At 44.2% G+C, this 22,086-nt stretch overlaps 1 protein-coding gene across 1 annotated transcript; it reads left to right on the top strand.

Moving 5' to 3' along the window:
• The first annotated feature begins 3,869 nt into the window (after positions 1–3,869).
• Positions 3,870–21,323, top strand: MEX3C (mex-3 RNA binding family member C). The gene is made up of 3 exons (XM_062600528.1): positions 3,870–4,010; positions 4,101–4,467; positions 18,908–21,323. Exons 1-3 carry the CDS (start codon positions 3,870–3,872, stop codon positions 20,131–20,133), a joined length of 1,734 nt encoding a protein of 577 aa, XP_062456512.1. The 3' UTR covers positions 20,134–21,323.
• The last annotated feature ends 763 nt before the right edge of the window (positions 21,324–22,086 follow it).

The following is a 22,086-nucleotide window of genomic DNA, read 5'->3' as shown; positions in this document are numbered from 1 at the left end:
ACTTTTCAGCTCCGTTACAGCGTGAGAACCCCTTCTTATTCTTCTCATAACTAACAACGCTTAATGTATGGCTTGTTTCAAGCCAATTGTGCCAGCCTGTTATAGGCAGTTTCACAATGTTGCATTCATAATTCCAGTAATTTATGCACGGAAACAAACATGTGCATAGGAAAAAAGGTTAATGGAGGTTTTAAAAATATTCAGTAACTTTGGTAATCAGTGACAATTTTGAAATTGTCAAACCTGAAGTCTAAGAACAGTGTTGAGATAGTCATTACTGAGGCTTTCTATAGGGTAACGGAGTAAATTTAGATGGGGAGAGTAAAAACTCTATTACTGCATACAGACATTTACGACTATTACCTCTGATCAGAGGTATCATTGTTGTTATTAGCCTGCATTGCTCAAAAAATGTTTCCAAGAAGGTTTTTTGACTGACTTGACTTTTTTTTTGCCTCCAATGACTTAATATTGGCACTTATCTAATCTTAGCCTTTAAAAATATTTTCTACAAGTAAATACAGAGACTATTGTGTTGATTTATCTATTTACTACTTAAAGTGGCAATTAAATGCTTAGAGCTCAGTAAGGGTGCTATGCTGTCAGTATTGTTCCTTGGAAATCATCTCCATACAAAGAGTAAGTAAAGCAAGGAAAAACTTCACTTCAGCTCTGACCTGCAAAGATGACCTCTGAGGACAGGGTAATTTGGACTTTGGTCTCACTGTGAACAGTGACCATCAGGGTGCCAATTAACACCCCTGGTGATTTTTACGATGTGGACTTGCGGCCACTGAGAACAGCATGTGCTGACAACTGTCAGTGTCTGCAACACTTTTGCTCCGGTTCAGTCCCACTCTCTTTCCAAACATCTTCCTCCGCAGCACTCTTTATCGGCTCTGCTCTTGCCACATTCACCAGATCTCAGAACCACTGCTCCCTCCTCCTTCTCCTTGACCCGCCGGCCACCTATAACACCATAGAAACCATGTTCCTCTTCTGGAAATCTTCCCTTCCCTTGCTGACAGTGCACAGACCTATCATTGCGCTGTAGACTTCAGCCTTTCTATCCCACCTAAAATCTCAGTTTTCTCCCTCACATCTTATGATTGTCTGTCAGCTCACGGCTGCATGTTATTCAAGCTTCTTAGATTTTTCTCAAGGACATTTTGCCTGTGTAACGTCTTTAAGGAACAGCTTACACAGCTTAGATTCTTGCTCTGGCACCCGTTAGTTCATTTTTCAATCACTTGCATGTGATTTTCTTTGACCACATCAAGAACAACTCTGCTCCACTCATATCAATCCAGAATGCTGCTGCAAAAAATCACTGTCTAGCCCGTTGCAGATGACCATGTCAGCCTTCCCTCTGCGTTTCTCTCTGGGCTCTCTCCCCTTGCATGAAACACAAGCTAAGAGATTTCATCTTCTACACTCCACATAGCCCACCCTCTCACCAGCCATCGTTTCTCTCTAAGTGTCAACAAGTCAATTCTGATTTCTGATTCTTCATGAAAGGGTCATCATGTTTTTAAACAAGTTTCTTCATGTTTTGTCTGAAGTTTTCAACTGTTTGTGACTTGAATTTACATGCACTAAAAGTCTGATTTAATAAGAGTGAAAGATTTAATACTCCTGACTTATAGTTCCTGCATCAAAGAGCCTTCACAATATGAGGCCACAGTGTCTAAAACGACTCCCCCCTAAAAAAAAAAAAAGAAAAAAAGAAAAAGAAACCCACCCAAAAACTGAATAACAGTGCACAGAACAGTATCCTTTTTTAAATCTTCTACCATCCAGGACTCTGATTTCATTCAGGTTCTCAAGCTACATATGCGATATGATTATTAGCACCATTTCTAATAGAGAGGCTGTGTCTCTGATACACATCTTTATTCTTTGACTTTATGATTGCTAAAATTGGGCAACTGATGTACCACTACAGTCGTCATAAAGGAAACTTAAATTTGGTGCATCCAGCACGGTAAATCATTTACCGTGTCCTCCTGCTTCACCCTGCATTATATTACGTGAGTTCCCCACAAGAGTTGACAGACACTTTTAATTGTTTGGACAAGCATAGCAGAGACAAATAAACCAAAGTGAGTGATGTGACTTTATCTGCACGCTCACCACACCGGCCTTCTCATTATCTGACACTATGCTGATTGAAACCACGGCCAAAGTAAATGTAATAACCGCTTTTCGTTGTGCTCTACTAAGTAGCAGAATCTAAACAACATAGTTCAGTAAAGACCACCTCAGCAGGAAAGAATAGACCTTGATCCTAAATGGGGGAAGGGAGAGCAGCTGTCAAAGACCAGCGAATTTTTTATCTTTTTCAGATTTGCACACATTTCACCAGCGAATTTAAACCTGCTGGCAACAGAGCTGCTTTTCTTAGCTTTCTTCCACAGATCTTCTGAAACTCCTGCAGGGTCCAAGGAGCAGAGGCTGAAAACCACTACTGTAGTGCGATAAGAGGGAAGGATAAAAGCTCACTCTTCCTATGCCAGTAGAGAAAACTACTTGCTCTCCGCCGGCTTGCAAGGAGTGTTGTCTCAAAAAACAAGCTGACCTGATGTGGCAATAAGCCCCACAGCACGACTGAGCCCCTCAACGGGACCTGCTGAGGGAGGAAGGCACAGCAGCCCCCTTAGAGCCTGGCCTTGGGGGGCCAACCATGCTCCCAAGGGGCTGCGGCAGCCCGAGGATGGCCACAAGGGCCTGATGCCACCATCCCCTCTGGGAGGCCGATGTGCCCTCAGGGAGGCTGACGTGTCCTCAGAGATGCAATTGTCCCCTTGGGGAGGCTGATAGGACCTCAGGGAGGCCACCGGGCCCTGAGGGATGCCACTGTCCCCTCGGGGAGGCCAGTGTGCCCTCAGGGATGCTGATCTGTTCTCAGAGATGCAACTGTCCCCTTGGGCAGGCAGGTATGACCTCAAGGAGGCCACCAGGCCCCGAGGGACATGACCATGCTGCTGAGGAGGTCAATGCACCCTCAGGGAGGCCCATGCACTCTGAGGGATGCAGCTGTGCTGTCGGGGAGGGCACCATGCCCTCAGGGAGGCTACCTCAGCCCTCAGAGACGTGCCTGTCCCCTCAGAGAGGCCATCAGGCCCTCAGGGAGGCCACCTCAGACCTGAGGGATGCAACTGTCCCCTCGGGGAGGCCGACGTGCCCTCAGGGAGCCCACCAGGCCCTCAAGGGTGTGCCTGTCCCCTCAGAGAGGCCACCATGCCCTCAGGAAGGCCACCTCAGACCTGAGGGAAGCAACTGTCCCCTCGGGGAGGCCGACGTGCCCTCAGGGAGCCCACCAGCCCCTCAGGGACGTGCCTGTCCCCTCAGAGAGGCCACCACCCCCGGGGGAGGCCGCCGGGCCCCGGGACACCTCGGTCCCCCGCGGAAGCCGCCGGGCGCCGCCGCCCGCCTCAGGCAGCGCGGCGCGGCGCGGGCGCCGCCGTCACAGTCGGGCGAGCCCGGGGCGGGCGCCCCTCCCCCTTCCCCCCCCCTCCCCCGCCCTAAGCCCCGCCCCGCGGCCCCCGGCGGCCCCGCCCAGGAACCGGCTGCGGCGGCCAATCGCGCGGCGGCTCGGCCGGCCGGGGCGGGGCCGCGCCGCCGCCGCCGCCGCCGCCGCCCGCGGCCGCCGCCGAGGGGAGCGCCATGGGACAAAGGGAGCGCTGAGCGCCGCCGCCGCCGCCGCAGCGCCCAGGCCGCGCCCGCCGCCCCGCCTCGCTCCGAGCCCCGCCGCGGCATGGCGGCGGCGCCGCGCCGCTAGGCTCGGCCGCGGCCCCGGCCCCGGCCCCGGCAGGACTCCGCGGCAGCGCCCCCGCCCCGCCCCACCCCCCCTTCATCCCCTCCCGGCCATGCCGAGCGGCAGCGCCGCCACGGCCTCCCCCGCCGAGGAGCCCGCCGAGCCGCCGCGCCTGCCCCTGCCGCCGCCGCCGCCCGACACGCGGCTGCTGCGGCAGCGCCTCGCCGGCCTGCGCCTCCGCGGCCGCGGCCTAGCCGGCGAGGCGGCCCCGCGGCGGCGGCGGCGGCGGGCCGCCCCCCCCGCGGCGGAGCCGGCGCCCGGCGGGGCGGGCGAGGAGGAGGAGGAGGAGGAGGAAGAGGAGGCCGGCGACGAGGGGGACCTGGAGCTGGAGGAGGAGCAGGCGGGGGAGGAAGAGGAGGAGGAGGAGGAGGCGCTGCTGCTGCTCTCCTCGCAGCCGCCGCTGCTGCCGGGGCTCGGCTCGGTGCTGCTCTCGCCCGCCTTCGATGCGCCGGCGGCGGCGGCGCTGTACGCGGCGGACGATCCTCAGGGCATGATGGCGGCGATGCTGTCCCACGCCTACGGCGGCGGCGGGGCGGCCGGGAGCCTGCCCGGCGAGCAGGCGGCGCTGCTCCGCCGCAAGAGCGTCAACACCACCGAGTGCGTGCCGGTGCCCAGCTCCGAGCATGTGGCCGAGATCGTGGGCCGCCAGGGTGAGCGCGCCGGGCACAAAATGGAGGGAGGGAGCGAGCGGGGAGGGGTGCGGGGGGGGGGGCAGCGGCTGTTTGTTTATTCGTCGTTTACACCACAAAATTATTATTATTTCCTCCCTCTCCCTCCTCCGAAGAGCTCCAGGCCGCGTCGCGCGGCGGCTGCCGGCCGCGGCCCCGCGGGGCTGCCGCGTCCGGGTCGCGCTCGGCCTCGCGCGTGGCTTCGCGGCCGCGGGAGTGGGCGCGATGCCCCTTCCGCGCCCGTGTCCAGCCGGGGGGCTGGAAGGCGCCTGCCTTGACTTCCAGAGCGCTTTCGATGCGCGAAGCGGCGCGCTGAGCAGAGCGCGGGTGTGTGTAAATCCAGACAAGTTAGTCGCTTCTCTGTTCCCTTTTTGGGTTGCTCTCTGTCGGTTTGAGACTTGTTTCTCCTTTGCTGATCGGACCAGAAAGTGAGCTGTTAAGCTGGGTCTGGCCTCTACACGAGGCTGCGTGCCGTTTTCTTTTCTTAGCGCGGAACACGCAGTAAAATAGGCTTAAAGCAGCGCGTTACTGGAGGGATGCACGCTGCGCCCCGGAGCCTCCGCAGCCTTGTGCTTTCTCGCCGCGGGCTTTCAGCAGCTGGGGTCAAGGGAAGGTGCTGTGTGCGTCAAGGGAAAACCACGGTTCAAACTGCAGAAGTCTGCCCGTGTCGGTTCGGACCTCCCTCCGCTAACGCCGTGTTCTAAAATATTTATATATTGTTACATAGTAGCGTGACCCTCCAGTATATCAACCCGTGCAAGCTGGTCAGGCAGCTTTTTCCTAAGTGTGCACATGGGAGCAGGCGAGCCATTTGTGTTTGGAAGTTAAAAAAAAAAATCTTTTTTCCAAGAAATAATGCTTGAATGACTAAAGACCTTGCCTGTGCCCCATTGGGGATGGAAAACAGAACTGAAAAACTGTCATTGCTACAGTTCTCTAAAAGAGAAATGCAGAGTGTTGGACTTTGAGGACCTCTTAGACTATATCGTTTATTCTTCACCCCTCAGGACTATTCTCTGTAGTGTATTCTTGGGTACTTTGAGTCACTTAAACAAGAGGATAGGGTTTGCATAAAAATAGGATCATTGTTCCTGAGCAGTTCATTTGCTGCCTCTGCTTTTATTTCTTATCTGATGTCACACTGTTTAACTTGTGATAAAATATTTAGCCTCTGTGGAGAGGATCAGGTCATAAAAAAAAAAAAATACAGTTATGAAAGAGGAATGAGTAGAAGGGATAGAGAGATCTTGGGTGTGTGTGTGTTGAGCTTTTTTTTTTTTTTTTTTCCCTATTGTTACCAAGTGTCTCTGCATGCAAGTGTTGTTTAAGGAGGCCCTTCAAAGTTGTCGCTTGAGAGAACTTAACACTTAGAGAACTAAACGTGCAATTTGCATTCGTGCAGCTAAATCTTTGCCAAGTTTTTTAGAAATAGAAGTTAGGTATCTCCTTTTTTTTTTTTTTTTTTTTTTTTTTTTGCCCAGAGCTGTGCTTGCACATGTGCTCATCGTGCAGGCACAGGAAGGTCTCACTGTCTCTCACCTGCGTTGCATGTGCCTGTGCCCTCCTAGAGCAAAGCACCATCAGCTGTAGCACAGCTCTTCCTGCCTAGGGCAGGGCTCCGGAGCCACATCCTACATCGATTGCTCTATCTGCTTTATCTGTAAACAAAGATGCAGCATATTCTCTTCCTAACATGCTTCATAACCAGTTGCTTTATCTTGAATGAATCCCACTTAAACTTTATGCCTGGCTTCTCTGTGCTGTAATACTCTTTAATATGTAATTATGTAAGGATGATGCAATTGAATGGTCACTTCTGATGGATTTTTTTCCACAGATTAAATTTATATTTTTTTCTATTGCTGGCTTTGCAATGTATAAAAAGAACCTGCAATGTCTGCAATGCCCAAAACATCAGTTCTGAAATACCAGGAATGCTGAGTTTGATTTGGGCTTTCTTGGAGGCCTCACTGCTATGTCTGAAAGCATGTCTATTGTAAGTACTAACCTTCTAACTGAAAGAATAATGATAATAGGAAATCCACAGTATTCTTTATCCAAAATTAATTTTTAGCATAGAGGAAGAGAATTTTCAAACACGGTTTATCAGACTAAAGGAGCGCCTGATTCTTAAGAAATCTGTAGACAAGTAAAACCTTATGGCTTTTGCATTTGGCATTTCTCAATTATGCAGAAGTTATTAAAAAATAAATATAGCACTTCAAATAGCAGCATGGTGCTCCCACAACCCCCACTCTAGGTACCTGTATCATAAATTCCCACATGGGTTAGACACAAGTGCAGGAATAATTGAAAGAAGTACTGTGTAGCTGTACTTACCAAGTGTGGGCTGGGAGCTGTGCTCAGATGAGGGAGACCACAGCTGCGAAGGGTGTAGACTGACTGAAATGTAAGTTGCAATTTATGGCTTTCTTGCATACATGAAGCTGCTGTTTTAGTGTGACAATATTTTAATGTCTTGCCACTGGAAGCCTTTACATCACCTTAAAAATATTGAAAAGGGTTTAGATAAGACTTTTTTTCTTTTTTAAAAAACAAACTATAGTATTTCTAAAAGCTGTGGGATTTTAAAACATTTCAAATGTTTTCAACTTTGACTTATTCCGCCTGCATGCCTCCTCATGCACTGCCCCCCCCCCCCAATAAATAAATAAATAAATAAATAAAGAAGCTAACAGGCACTGGTTCAAGTAGTATAATGTAATTCTTTGTAGTCTTTGAAGTGGAGGAATCTCAAAGGTGAACAACAAAGGAAGAGATATTTGTATCCTCTTATTCTTGTTAAGGCATGTGACTGGGAGCCAGGAAAACTAGATTCCATTCATGGCATTGTACAGACTTCCTGTATGAATCCGAGCAAGCTGTTGAATCTAGCCGTCAGTAAGTTGGCCAGTCATCCTACTAATCAGAACTCTTTGCTGTCAATAGCAGTAGTTACAGAAAGTTTTATTTTTAAAAAAAAAAGTGATCATAAATTGGTGGCAAGAAAGCTGCTGAGAAGAGTTAAGATAGGGAGCATACCCTAAACTATATAAGCATGCAGCTAAACTAAAAAGATCTATGGAGATCTAACTTAAGAGTTTTTGTCCTCATCTCTGAGTTTCATGAAAGACTTGCAAAAGTCTGTTCTGGATCACCTGAAAACTTTTTCCTACAGATAAACATGCTGATGGTGATTTTCTGTGGCAATCCTGCCATGGCCTGGCAGGCCTTGACAACTTGAGAAGGATTTGGCCAGTATAACTGGTATCTTCAGAGTCCCCAGTGTACCCTTTACACTAGCAAAAATATGTTAAAACACTAAAAACTTTTTTCAATAATGCAGTAAGAAGGATGGAGTTTAAAAATGTGAATAGAAAACCTGAAAGATGCTGGAAGGGACAAAAGTTTGTCCTGTAGAGACCTCTCACATCTTTGAGTGCCTTAACTGTCTCCAGTGTTAAGTAAATTTCTTAAATTGTAGCCAGGTGATGATTGTTAGAGTATTTGCTAACCCACTGTAGCATTATGACTGTCAGAATAACATGATTTTTCAGAGCACTTACATCACTGATAAAGCTGTCAATAGTGTGCTTTTTCATATTTTTTCCCCTAAGATAGCAATCAGGTTGGAGTTACTTAACTCTGAAGTCTAATGCTTCTTGTTCTTGCATAAGAATAATTCACACTGAACGATGACTGCAGAACTTGAAGCTGAAACCAGGCAGGAGTCTCCAAACCCTCCATGAGTAAGAGAAGGAGGAATGATATCATCCTGTTTTGCCAATTTAAATCGATAATGACAAATCCGCTTTCCTTGAGACAGCCTTACAGCTGAAATACTCTTTTTTAATGTGTGTCTGAGGATCTTGGACTGCCTTTTTGCTATTTGAATGTGGGCTCTTGAGCAGAAGATTACCTTACTTAAAATAGTCCTGTAATTTGAAACAAATAAAACCCATCTGGTAAGTATCTGGCTGATAACTATCTGACACAGCTGACAGTCAAGTAAAAACAATTGCCCTCAATCTTAGGGAGTGGAAACAATGCTAAAACAATCCTAGAACAAATCTGCTAGTACTTATATTAGCTGAGTACAGTATATAGGTGTCCTGTAGCAGAATAATTATAGATCTTTCCAAAAGAACTAAATATCTTTGTATCTAGATTTGTTGCAGTCATCTTACTGAATAACTGTTTAATTATTGTTGATTGGTTATTGAAGCTGAGTTGTAAGAAATAGTCATCATAATTATAGTTAAGTAGTCTGAATTGGATATTGTTTTTTAAAAACAGAATGCTTGAGATTTTCACTTAAAGAATGTTTAATTTGCATCACTGAAGCGATTACATAATCTCAGTATCAATTGATCACCACATACAATGAAGATCACAAATTAAGTTCACATTTAAAAGAGGTGCTCAGCTAAATTATTTTACATTGAAGCTGACAAGGCAGTTACACTTTTTTCATCTTCTACCACAAGTAGGTTATTAAACAGCTTATTCTAAAGCCTGAAATAAAACTTAAACTATTTTTTTTAAAAAAAATCCAATATAAAGTCTGTTTTTCATCATTAGTCAATGTTAAAGTTGATGCATTCAGGCAAGAGTCTAGAGTTTCAGGACTTGAAACACATGAGCATGCTACCATGGTCTGCTAGAGGCTGAAACCACTGCTGAGGCTTCACTGGCCTAGACTTCTGGAACAAACAGCACTTCAGTGCTGCTATTTGCAACTTGGGATCTTTACACAGCTCAAATGACAAAGTTTGTCAGAAAGTTACAGGTTCTCCAGCTGGGATCATAAATCCTAAATCATAAATGCTGCTCTTGTTTGGCTTGTTGGGTTGGGAAGCACACTAAACACAGTGCGTGCTTGAGATTTGGGTTTTCCTCTCTTCGTGTAGTCTGCCAGAAACCGTGTAGATTAAGTATGAATACCAGAAGTGAATACCTGCATAAGAAAGATCTTTGGATAAAGCTGAAATTAAAATAATAAAAATCTTGCAACCTGAAATACTAATTTCTAATCTTCTGGTCCTTTTGCTTTTCCTGTAAAACTGCAGTGGTCTAAAAGAGTATGTTTTAAATTAACAACATAAACTTACAAAAGAAGTCTGTATTAATGTGCTTCCAATCATGCCACTAAAACAGGTTAATCTAGTGCAGAGATAAGTGTTAGATTTTTAAGTTGTCAGTAAAGTCAGTTGATCCTGCTTTTCTGTCTTGTTACCCTTTCTCTTCCAGAAATTCAAATCACAGTGTACTAAGAGAAATACACTTCTTAACAAAAAGAACTGTTAGATGTCTCAAAGATCTTAAATTTGTTCTTAATGCAATACTCTCCCTACTCCTCCCCTGCCTCCTCCCTTCTCCCACAAATTAGAGCCATTTCCATGTTGCAGGCAAAAAAAAAAAAAAAAAAAAAAATCTTTCCCTGGGATAGTGTTGCAAACTTAACTCCCCAAAAATAGACTGCCAAGTGCTGAAGGATTTTTATTTAATTAAAGCCAAAGGCCAAAAAGCTCTAAAACAAACCTTTGTTTCCAATTTCAGATACTCTTTAGGAATGTTGTCTTCCCCCTCTCTTGTTCAGGTATTCCTCTAAGCTCCTAAGGTGTTGCCTGTGTCCAAGAACCCCGTTTCCCTCACTGCTGTGAGTAACGCTGCAGCATGCGCCAAATTCTTTGCTGTTTGCTCAAACAAAGACACAATAGCATTTTTTTTTTGCCTTGTGGTTCGTTTTACACTTGGACAATATACAATATACTGTAGAATTCTATGATTAAAAACACGGTTCTGTCAGCAGTCTTGAAACTGAGCTGTTTGATGTAGATGAAGACTTGCATGACCTGTTGTACTCTTCCTGTACGGGACATCCAAAAGGCGTGTTGAATGGTGGTCCCTTTTCAGCTTCCCTGTGTGGTCTAGGTATCCCGTCACCGCTGCTCACAGCGATCCATTTCATTCACTAGATCAAAGTTCTTATATGAGAACAACTTTTTTTTTTTCCTTTTGATTTGTGGGAAATGCTGTTTTATGCTGCTGTTTTTCTGCTATTGTATCTTTTTACTTTTGCTCAGCAGCTGCTACATTAGAGATCTGGTGCTAGAATAGTACAAGTAATTAATAATACAAGTTACTGCCCTCTGGCTCTTTTGCTACATGTAACTTGTTTACTGAGTTGCCATCTGTCTTGGGAACTGGAGTATTCCTCTCTGTGCAATTGCTAATTGGATAAATTGTCCCAACCTGACATACAGAAGGAAACAGTCAGCAGGCAGACTACTTTGTTCTTAGCCAGATTGGGATATATACGTAAGCATACTCCTGAAAAAGTTTGCAAATGGCCTTCTTAAACCAGGGCAGTTTTCTTTTCCAGAAAAGATAAAAATCTGCAAGAGCTTCAGCGAGCAGGCATCCCCCGAGGACCTTTCTCTAACATATCTGTGACTCTTGCTGCTTCCTCCTTTTCCCATCTGTCAGCTCAGCAGCAGTAAGGCCAGACAAAGTCCAGATCACTTGCTCTCTGTGGTCTGGCATTACCGAGTGGTTAACTGTGATGCCTTGGCTTTTGCTTAAGGTGCTTGAGCTTTCCAGGTTGTCTCCCTTCCTGGTACCTAGGCAAGCCCAGGCCTGCGTGGCTCCCGGTGTCTGGCGCGTGCAGCCTGGACAGGAATCCCTGACCTTATTTGTGGTGCCTCTTGCTTCGGTCAGCACCTGGGGTGCTTCGTGCTGGCGCTCTGTAGAAACCAAAAGCTGGTGCTAAAGAGCTTACTGTCTGGAAAGCGTCTTGCAGAAAAAGCCTTTTGCTTTCTGCATTTCGGTTCCCAGCTGAATCATTACAAGTAATAAAGTCATGCATCATATTTGTATTCCTATGTGCAGCAATGCAAAGCCATCGCAAAAAAAGTGGTCAGCCCTTAGAAATGGGCAAGCAGGGCAGAATTACAATGGAAGTAGTGTAGGTTGCTATACCTACTACTATATAGGATGCTATAGGATGAGTCATATAGAAAGGCATAGGGATTTGTAACTAAAAGCCTTTGATTGCAGTGGTAACATAATGAGGGGGTCAGGAGGTGGGGAAAAATGACTTTGGTAGAAAATGCACTTACTTTTATTTTTTTTAAGACCTATGTATCATCATCTCTTCTTCAGGAGTAACCTGTCAGAGTGGCTGTAACTTGAATTGTCCTTTCCTGTGTACGCTCGATGTGATTTACCAACTTGTAGCATTGCTCACTGTATTGTTGTTACAAGTAGAAGTGAAAGGCAGGTATTATTAATGTACAGCACTTACGGTGTAAAGCAGTTGTCTAAAGCATTAATATAGCTATGCTCAAAAGCTATGGAGTCAGAACTTCACTCCCAGGTTTTGTATTGTAATGATATCAGTATCATTTTGGGTTGTAACTTTGAAAATAAGCTCTACTTTATGGATTCTCATTATGAAACATCCCTATTGTGATAATTTGAAAATTTAATTTTAAAAATACTACCAATTGAAGCATAGCCTTTGCCAAGAGACACTGATCTTGCAACCTTGTCAGCTTTACTTGCCTGTTTCTGGTGGCCGCTTACAAGAAATCTTAGCTTGAATACCACCAGGAAGTTAGATTGCTCTGGCTTAATAGGTGAGCAGAACAGCTGTGGCTCAGAATCTACCTATATCCATACCATCATGTATAGCCTGTCCTCCTCTTTTTTCATGACTGTCATCTTCTGTTTCTAGGTCTGTCAGTGCCTAGTCTGTGCGCCTGAGCAAATCACAGCAGCAAACTGTGTCCATCTCTTGATGTATTCATGTTTGTTAGCAATTTATTGGCATAAATCATGTCTAGTTTTCACATGGGAGCTCCAGTCTTACTGACTAATTAACCCAAATAATGATCAGACCATTATCTGTGCTATAGAATGCTAATGGGAAGCTGCGACTGTTGCAAGTTGGTTTAGTTGAGGTTTCAGGATGGATATTCTGCTTGTGGTAAGGTCTCTCTGTGAGCTTATCTTCTGGCTGTAGAGGAGGCTGGATAAAAATGAGAATTTCCTTCTACAAAATTCTGTTTGAAATTGATAATCCAAGTTCAGGCTTTCTAGTCTCTTAAATGTTTACAAATAAAATGTAAAAGCTATGTTTTTTACAGCCCTCATTCCTAAAATGAAAGTGCTGAATGGCTGGGAAATTGTCTTGATTACACAAATCTACACTTTTAAAAGATGCTGATTTGCCCCAAAAAATCTAGAGAATTACTTTCTTCATTTTGCTTGGATCAACTAACTACATTCAATGACCAACTGAAAAAAAAATCAGGATTTGAAATCTTTCAATCCATGAATGAAAATAAGTGTGAGATGAATTAACTGGTCTTGGGTTAGAGGCTGTAGTAACCAGATTCAGTCTGTGAACTGGCTAGAGTACAGATAGAATTCAGTTGTTAGGGTCGTGTGAAATACTGATTGCCAAGAATATACTGGTATTGATATTTTGTAGATCTAGAACTCTTCAGGAGGCTTATTAACTGGGGACTATAAAACTGCTTGGAATCAAATTTCACTTTCTATTCAAATGCAGTTTCATGCCCATATGTTTAATAAATGGGGCACATGGCAGTTGTCTAAAGTATTAACTGTGTAAGTCTTTTTAGCCTTGTAATAACTAAAAAGCACTGTACGTGTTAAAGGAAAAAAAAAATCACCAGTGGGCATGAAGAGCTCTTCTGAAAGAACTTCACAGCGTTCATTCTTCATCAGCTAGGCTGTTTTCTGTTTGTTAATTAATCAGGTAGGCAGTGTTGTGCTCTGCAGATCCCTGTTACCGCTGGGACAGCCACAGGGCCTTACAGTGCATCCGCGTGCTTTGCTGCATTGGCAACAAGCATCCTGGTTTTCCAATTAGAGTTTGTGGCAGCTGAGCAGGCTCGACGTTTAAAGCTATTTCCCCCCAAGGAAAGTTGCAGGTTCACAGAAGACGCTTTCCTGCCTCGTCTCCTTGGCGCTCGCTGTAATTCTGTACCTTCTGCGAGGGCTCTGCAAGGCTCTTCCCAGGCTCTGCCCTTACCTTCTAGGCAAAGGATTATCCCTGGCTCTGCTAGTAGTTAATCATTCCAAGGTGATATCCCTAATTCTTCTGTCACAACCTTGTTTCTTGGTGTCAATTTATTACAAAATCAGTGGTCAGAATGCTAAAGCCTGTATTCAGAGTGGAGGCAGTAATACAGTATTGGGTCTCATCAGATCACATGGGTAGCTGCTGAAAAATATATTCCTGTGAACTACAGCTTTCTCTTTAGTGGAACCAGACTGCTGAGGCCAATCTCTGCGAGATCCTCGCTTTGCCCGTGTTTGCTCTCGGGCCAAGGTGAAGGATGCCAAATTCCACCCAGGCTGCCGATGAACCCTGCCGCCTGCGCGAGATGAATTAGCACTAATGCAGCTTCTCCCCGCTTGATCTTACAACCTCAGCAGTCTGGCATCTTCCCACAGGATTCATGCATCGAAAGAAATCCAAGAGGGCTGTAATTTTGACCCACTTAGCTAGGTGCCCTGTCAGTAGTAGAGCACAAAGTGCTATCTTCCTTGGACTTCTTTGTGGTCCACAAAGACTGTTCTTTTCACTGAATTTCTGCCCACAGTGAGTTCCAGACTTCCCTTTAGATAAACTATTTTGGGTGTGTTTCTTTTTACCCCAAATCATACGTTATTTGGGGAGATGATCCAACAGACACAGTATTAAGAAGGTTTCAGTTCTTGTGTATGCAGGCCTGAACTCCAGCTCCACAGCTCTTGGTAATAACTGTAGGAGGAAAACAAGTATAAAATCTGTCCCTGCTTTTACAGACCATATTTTGCTAATTTTTTTAACCAGAAGCATTAGGGACTTGGTTTCTTTGGTAGAAGGTATGTTCCGTGGCACGCCGGCATGTGTTGATGCTTTATGTTACATGGCATGTGTTGATGGGAATTGGCAGCCTGCTCCCTGAGACGGCTCTGCGCTTTCGCGCGGTGTAGTCCCCGGCCTGCCGGAGTCCTGCTTTCGGTGCTTGCTTTCCAGAGGCAGTTCTGTAGCCGTTAGGTGCTCCGTGCCACCCGCACCTTACTGAGCGGGGCAATGCAGGAGCCGTTTGGAAGAGATACGTAATGAAGGGATTTGCATCTACAAATCAATCCCCCCCCCGATCCGCTCGGCGCAGGTGCAGTAACGCTGCTGTGGCCGCACAAAGGAGGTGTTTGTGGGGTGCAGGACTTGCGGCTTTTCCAGATGACCCTTGGTCCAGGGGAGCGAGTTCGCTTGGATCAGGTGGGGCAGGCACGCGCCGTGTCCCCATGGCTGCTGCCGCGTTCTGTGGTCACTTAGCTCTGTCTTGGCTCATCTGGGGAGTTTCCCCGGTGGAGTGAATCGCCTGACGCTTGGTTTAACGTATCTCATCCTGTTTATGATGTTAAAAGGTAAAAGTTGAAGTCTGAGCTGGCTAGTGTTGCATAGCTAGTGAGCACTGCCTGCACTCTGTGGTTGCTGCTACTCTTGCACTTGAAGAAATCCCTATCAGTTCGTACCAGTCTTTCTGATAAGGAAGTGCTTGATAAAACTGGGGCATCGTGGTTGAAACTACTCCACTCTGACATAAAGCTCAGCAAAATCGATGGTTACATGTTCGTATCTTTTGAATCTAGAGCTGTTGCCTCTAAAATGACAGTTCTGAAGGACATTTGCTATAAAGTTAGCCTTTGCTTTTAGATAGTCTTCATGATAGCCATGTGAGGTAAGCAATAGCCTCCTTTGGAGCTACTCTGAAGTTTCTTGGGGAGTATAATGTTTATAGTGCCTTTAAAATGTTTGATCAAATAATCCTCTTCAAGGAAAAGGAGGGAGAAGGCATGACAAGAAGGATTCCCATCAACAGAAACCGGATGAGTACCACTTTCAGGATGTTAGTCGTGACTCCATTCTTCATATGCTGCTTAAGCAGACAAATACTGAAGCTTTAACTTGTAATTTTTTTCTGCTTTAACTGTGCCAGTGTATGCTTATGACTGAGGATGCTTGTTATGAATGCTTGTACTGCTGAAATAATCTGTATCGAGTAGAAGCAGTGTAAAGTGGTTGAATTTGAGGTCTTTATGGAGATCTTGTTACAACTGTCTGACTTCAAAAACAAAACCAAAAAGCCCAACAATCTTGCTATTGACTTAACTTCAGTAAAACGAGATGTTGTGTCTAATTCAGTACAACCACCCAAATGCTTAATTAGCAAGGCTTTGGTTATCTTAAAATAACTTCAAAAAATTTTGATTAGAGCAACGATTCAGCCCAAGTCCCTCATTCAGTTTTTTTTCATCTTTCTGCATTTCAAAATCTCAGCTACAATAATCTGATTTATTGCAGACGTGTGGGACGGTATATCTTTTTTTTTTTTTCCTCCTCTTTGAGTTTCTGCATCTGAGCTCAGGAAATTGAGAAACTTCTTGATTCATGCAGTCGCCACGTGACTTATCTGGCTGATTTCATGTTGGCTTGGAAGCAGCGTGTCTGGATGCAGTAAACTGTCAGAGAGGGGATGGAACCAGCCGTGCTTTATATCGTCACCTGGGGAGTGACTAATAAAAGCGGATAGGAAGCAGCAGCTGAGTAAAAGCAAATAGCAAGATCATCCTATTGGAGCTCTATAGTGAGGTTATTGACCTCGTGTTTTGACATGACTGTCTCTGCAGTAGTCTGCTGTGGGTTTTTTTTTTCCTCCTTGCAGACAAAACTGAGCTTGTGCTGACCTGCTCATTCAGAAAATCCAGGTTTCGTATCTGGCAATTTCCTTCAGTTCTTTTTAACTTTTCAGATAAAGTTTAGAGAGCTGACCTTGACAGTCTGTGAAGTCAGCTTTCTTTTGAAGCCATTTTTTAAATGTTTAAAAGTATTGTTCTGGCACCACTGGGAACTGAGGCAGATTTTGGCCTGTGCTTTCTAGGTATGTGACTCATACCTTAAAAGAAAAACTCTGCTCATCTTGGTCAATGTGCCATTCTGCAGTCTGAGAAAGAAAGGTGAGAAGGCTTCTTAAATCTGAATCATTCAGAAATGTAGCTGTTAAAACTCCAAAAGACTGTTTTTCAGCTGAAATGAGAAACAAAGCTGAAGGTGCAAGCTTTTAGCTGAATTTCAGTTTCTAAACGATTGGGGAAACCTAGTCTAAAGTGTAAACTATGAAGTTTTGGCAAGGCACTTTGGAAGCTAGAATTAGACAGACTTTGAAGTGTGATTTATAATAAAGAACTTAAAGCAGTACACGTGGTAGTGCTTGCAGGGGTGTTTTATGCTTGTTCTGCAGTCTGTGAATCAAGAATACAGACTTGAGTGGAATGGAGGAAGCGAAAGTAACCTGTATAAATTGGATAATAATTGATGCACATCAGCTTACTGACTTTGGTTTTAGGTGCCCTGGTGAAGAGGGCTTTATGGCGAAAACTTCACGTTGGGGATCACTGTGGTCTTGTTCGTGCCCGCAGGCAGGCTCCACGCAGCTGCCTCCTTTCCGAGTAACTGCAGAGGCGTCAGATGCAAAGTGGGCTAGTGCGTTTCCTTACGGTGGGCAGTTGCAATGCAAACACAGGGGGAGTAAAGGCAAATCCCCTAAATTAGGGGCTGTCCTCTTCGTTAAATGTAGAGAAATGTAATAGCCTCAAAAGATTGGTTCTTTGCTGCTTTCATAAGGCATCTAATGTTGGAGTTCTCCCTTCTCCTCTTACCTGGGAGCGCGTTAATGCCCTGCTGCGGGGGGGGGGGGGGGCTTTTGTGAAGGGTTGAGGTTTCTGGTTTCTTCCCTGCAGATGCTTAGTCTTCCATGGTTTGACTCTTGAGCCTCATTAGCTCACTTTTGCTGGAATCTGATTGTGCCTAACCATTTCCTTCCCCTAAACCACTGCAGTACTTCACTGCCTGCTTTCTGGTGGAGGTAGGGCCCCTGGTATCCTGCCACCCTCCTGGCTGGTGGAGCTCTGCTGGAGATAACGAACTTCCTCCCCAGCTGCGTCCTGGAAGCAAGAGGCTGTTAGATTCAGCCTTTGTGCTGTGAGCGTGCAGGGGCCCGGGAGAAGAGGCTTTTCCCTTCCTTGTATTCCAAGCAGCGTCCACGTATTTGCTGATTTTGTTAGGAGATTGTTCTGAATAGAGTGCACTTGAGTGGGCTTTGAATTGTAGAAATAATGTCCCTAGGTGTAAGAGATCAACAAAATGCTAATTTGAGAGATCATCTGGCATGCTTGCGGAGCGCTAGGAGATGTTCGAAGTAAATTAGGAAAATGGGAACACGTTTCAGTCTGCGTGCGAAGTGATACTGAAAACACTTGGTCTGTACACATTGCTTATGGTTGTTTCAAGATGAGATTCCCTTTGAAATGGTAGTTGCTGGGACTTGCTTTTCAAATCATTTGAATATAGGCTAAACTGACTTAGAACTGAATCCAGTGAACAGTCCTACATGTCATGGACATGCTTTTTAATTTTGTACTACCTGATTTTTCAGTCCTATAATGGGTAAAAGGTGCTTGTGTATGTGCTGCATAAAAATGCTGTAAGCACTGCAGGAAAGAGCCTGCTGTCACTGTGTCCTAGCAGACTTTATAATTCAGTTCCATTTACCTTTGCTCATCTTTCAGGCTGTATTTGCATAACTAATGAGAAAAACTTCTGGTAACTACATAGTATTATATGGAGGTCTTACTACATGTAACAAACTGCTCGAACTCTTACTTAACAGTTCAAGGAGCGGCTACTTCATTCCACAGGGAAAAGTAAGGTTGCAAAAACACTTGTAAGAGGAAGCAAATGCAGAATTTCAGTAAATCGCTTTCCTCTCTATCCTGTGCAGCTGTGATACAGGCTCATCTCTCACTTGTAAATGTTTGATTTGTTTTTGCTGAATGCTTTTCAGTAGAAGGTTGGGGTGTCAGCAGATATAAGCACATGCGTATGTGTCTGTAAGCCCTTACTCTTTTTGGAAATGCTTAGAACAAAAATGTAGGCTTTCAGCTTAATCTTAGAAATAACTGAAGAATACCCAACAAGTGAAAAAAAAAATACTTAAATCCACCACTATTTCTAGGATAATCATGACTATGTCTCGTATCAAGGAGGAAAAGCAATGCACATTGATTCACCATCTGATAGGAACAATGGAGATGACAGACAAAAATGGCCCAATAAATGTTACTAAAATAGTTTGTGGCTTTAAGTGCCGGAGATCTGTTTGGAAGTAAGAAGTAAAAGTTGTTACTGCTTTTGCTAGTGTGGCTTGCAGAGATAAAAACAGCTGCTTCTGGTTTCACCGTACAGTTTCTTGAAATTCTCAGCTTAAAATAGATTGCTTTCTTGTGGCTTTCTAAACTTAGACTTGTTGCTAAACTTGTGTGTGTTTCCTTTAAACAGGTTGCAAAATAAAAGCCCTAAGGGCCAAGACAAATACGTATATTAAGACCCCCGTTCGTGGAGAAGAACCCATCTTTGTTGTCACTGGACGAAAAGAGGATGTAGCCATGGCCAAAAGGGAAATTCTCTCAGCTGCTGAACACTTCTCCATGATCAGAGCATCACGCAACAAAAACGGTCCTGCCCTGGGAGGGTTGCCGTGTACCCCCAACCTACCAGGTCAGACGACAGTCCAAGTCAGGGTGCCTTACCGTGTAGTTGGGCTAGTAGTTGGACCTAAAGGAGCTACAATCAAAAGAATTCAGCAGCAGACACACACCTACATAGTCACTCCCAGCAGAGACAAGGAGCCAGTCTTTGAAGTCACAGGAATGCCTGAAAACGTTGATCGTGCCCGAGAGGAAATTGAGATGCATATAGCCATGCGTACTGGAAACTACATTGAGCTGAATGAAGAAAACGATTTCCATTACAATGGTACAGATGTGAGCTTTGAAGGAGGCACTCTTGGATCTGCTTGGCTTACTTCTAATCCTGTCCCTCCTAGCCGCACCAGAATGATTTCTAATTATAGAAATGATAGCTCCAGCTCCTTGGGAAGTGGCTCCACAGATTCCTATTTTGGAAGCAATAGATTGGCTGACTTCAGCCCAACAAGTCCATTCAGCACAGGCAACTTTTGGTTTGGAGAAACGCTGCCTTCAGTGGGCACAGAAGATCTGGCAGTCGACTCTCCTGCATATGACTCCTTACCAACACCTTCCCAAACCATTTGGACCCCTTTTGAACCTGTAAACCCACTCTCTGGCTTTGGTGGCGACCCTACTGGTAGTGTCAAGCCTCAGCGAAGAGGGAGTCAGCCATCTACTCCTTGCCTGTCACCAACGTTTCCAGAAAGTCTGGAACATCCGCTTGCTAGGAGAGTAAGAAGTGACCCACCTAGTACAGGCAACCAAGCTGGCCTTCCGATATACATCCCTGCTTTTTCTAATGGTACCAACAGCTACTCCTCTTCCAATGGTGGCTCCACCTCCAGTTCGCCTCCCGAGTCGCGGCGAAAGCACGACTGCGTGATATGCTTTGAGAACGAAGTCATTGCGGCCCTAGTCCCGTGTGGTCACAATCTCTTCTGCATGGAATGTGCCAACAAAATCTGTGAAAAAGAAACGCCATCATGTCCCGTTTGCCAGACAGCTGTTACTCAGGCAATCCAAATTCACTCTTAAATATATATAGATATTATTATATATGGACTTTTAAAACTCTTAAAGGCATGGGTGTAATGGTACCCTCTAGTAAACTTCCTAATGAATTCTGACTGTTGGGCTTTCTTGGGATTAGGCTAAAGTTGTTAATAAAATTTATACTTTCTAAAAGGCTGCTATGGTAACACTAAACCTAGGTGGTCTCTGTCCAGTTCAGTTTAAACAGATGGCATGTTCAGCAGAGATACATCTGGTATAATATTATGGCACAGTAAGGGGAAGTCTTGATCAGTTATAAAACCGAAAACCAAATTTTACAGGCTTTCTAAATGATCTGTATTACGTGTTTTACTTCTGTGTGCTGGCAGCAATGAACCTCGTAGTCAGAACATAGAAGTATTGGTCTGCTGTGGAGGGTTTGTGGCATTATTAATATATCAAACAACACTTCCAATGCTGCCTTCTTTACACTGCCAGTTTTGAAAAACAGATTTGGGAAATTTTTTTTCTTTATGCAACAACTTATGCCTAATTCTTCAGCATTGCAAATAGCTTTTTAAAAAAAGCATAATCTGATTTATTGAAATGGATAGTTATTGGCAGGTTCAGATACCTTACTGTTAAGGTGAGGGGGGAGAGAAGATGCCCAGTGGACCTCAGTTTCACTCGACGTGTTGACAGTAGTATATTCAGAGGATCAGGAACGTGTTGGTTTCAATTGTGAATTCCTACCCACTGCTTTTCTTAATGTAATGTGGAAAAGTCTGGCTGGCTTAATCCCATTTCATAAGGGCTTTGGGATGCACATACTTCGACTAATAGTGAGGATGCTGACATTCCGTTCATTAGTCCGATCAAGCTGTTCTTAAATTACACTTTAGAGAATATATAGTTCAAAATGTGAAGCATTTTTATGTTCAATCCATATTTGTCTTGCACATATATAAATATATATTTTATTTTTAGTAATGGAAAGGAAAAAGGGGAGATGCGTGCGTGCCCTTGTATAATTCATGATAGCAGCTGTGACAGTGGCCCTGCAATCAGTTTACTTCATTTCAAAACTGTCGTTCCAATCATAAGGAAAAATGTCTTTTGAATGCGCTTCTTGCATTTCAACCTGTGGATGTTTCTGGTTTTTCATCCTCAGTACGTTCCCGAATCTGTGCTGGCATATATTAAAACAACAAAAAAAAAAACAAAAAAAAAAAGACACAAAGTGGAGTTCCGGTGGATTTTTCTATTTTTTTTGAAGCATTATTTTCCCAAGACAAGACAAAGCTTTTTTCTCAGTAAAACAAAATAAAATTATATGTGTATTGAACTAGTAAATATACAGAAATTTTATTTTTTATTTCCACTTGAAGAGTTACATTTCGTATAAAAGTTTACAAATAACGGTTTTTATTTTATGATTTTCAGTATAAGAGTTGCCTTGATGGCATATTATGTAATGCATAACTTTAATGCTAATTGCTTGTAGAATAGTTACATGTCAGTATTGGAACCTAATCTTTAGCTGCAGTCTTGTAGATATGAACAAATGTTCACCAAGCATGTATTTTGTATTTTATTGCATTGTACACTGCAACTAATAAGCCAAGGAATCGACCGACATTAGGTGCGTGTACCATTTCTATAAACCACAAACTAAGAATGATAAACTATCAATATAGTTTAGTATTTGCTAATTTTACTACACTTTTTGTTATGTATATGTAGGGAGGTCATAGGGATTATAAATTCAATTTGAGTAAAGTTTAAAAACCATATATTTTATGATAAAGGGCCTTTAACTTATGATGGCCAAAGCACTGATATTATATATTTGCTGTAAAGAGAATTATAAGAGTTTTATTTTTCTGATATTAAAAGTTACTTAATAAAGACTTGTTTCCATTAACTTGAATGTTTTGCTGTCTTCATGGTTGTCACTTCAAGCAGCTTTAGCGAATCCCTGCGTGTCTGACGTAG

This window comes from Rhea pennata, chromosome Z (genome assembly GCF_028389875.1).
Source record: "Rhea pennata isolate bPtePen1 chromosome Z, bPtePen1.pri, whole genome shotgun sequence".
Taxonomy (NCBI): Eukaryota; Metazoa; Chordata; class Aves; order Rheiformes; family Rheidae; genus Rhea; species Rhea pennata.
Note: the sequence above shows the minus strand (reverse complement) of the source record. Positions and strands in the feature narration are given on the sequence as shown.

What these genes read in the sequence shown, in the direction of transcription:
- MEX3C (XM_062600528.1), top strand. Translation starts at nt 3,870, where the DNA reads ATGCCGAGCGGCAGCGCCGCCACGGCCTCCCCCGCCGAGGAGCCCGCC. An exon ending in GCCTCCGCGGCCGCGGCCTA is followed by an intron (nt 4,011 to 4,100) that starts GCCGGCGAGGCG and finishes GAGGAGGAGGAG; the next exon opens with GAGGAGGAGGAAGAGGAGGC. An exon ending in CGAGATCGTGGGCCGCCAGG is followed by an intron (nt 4,468 to 18,907) that starts GTGAGCGCGCCG and finishes TCCTTTAAACAG; the next exon opens with GTTGCAAAATAAAAGCCCTA.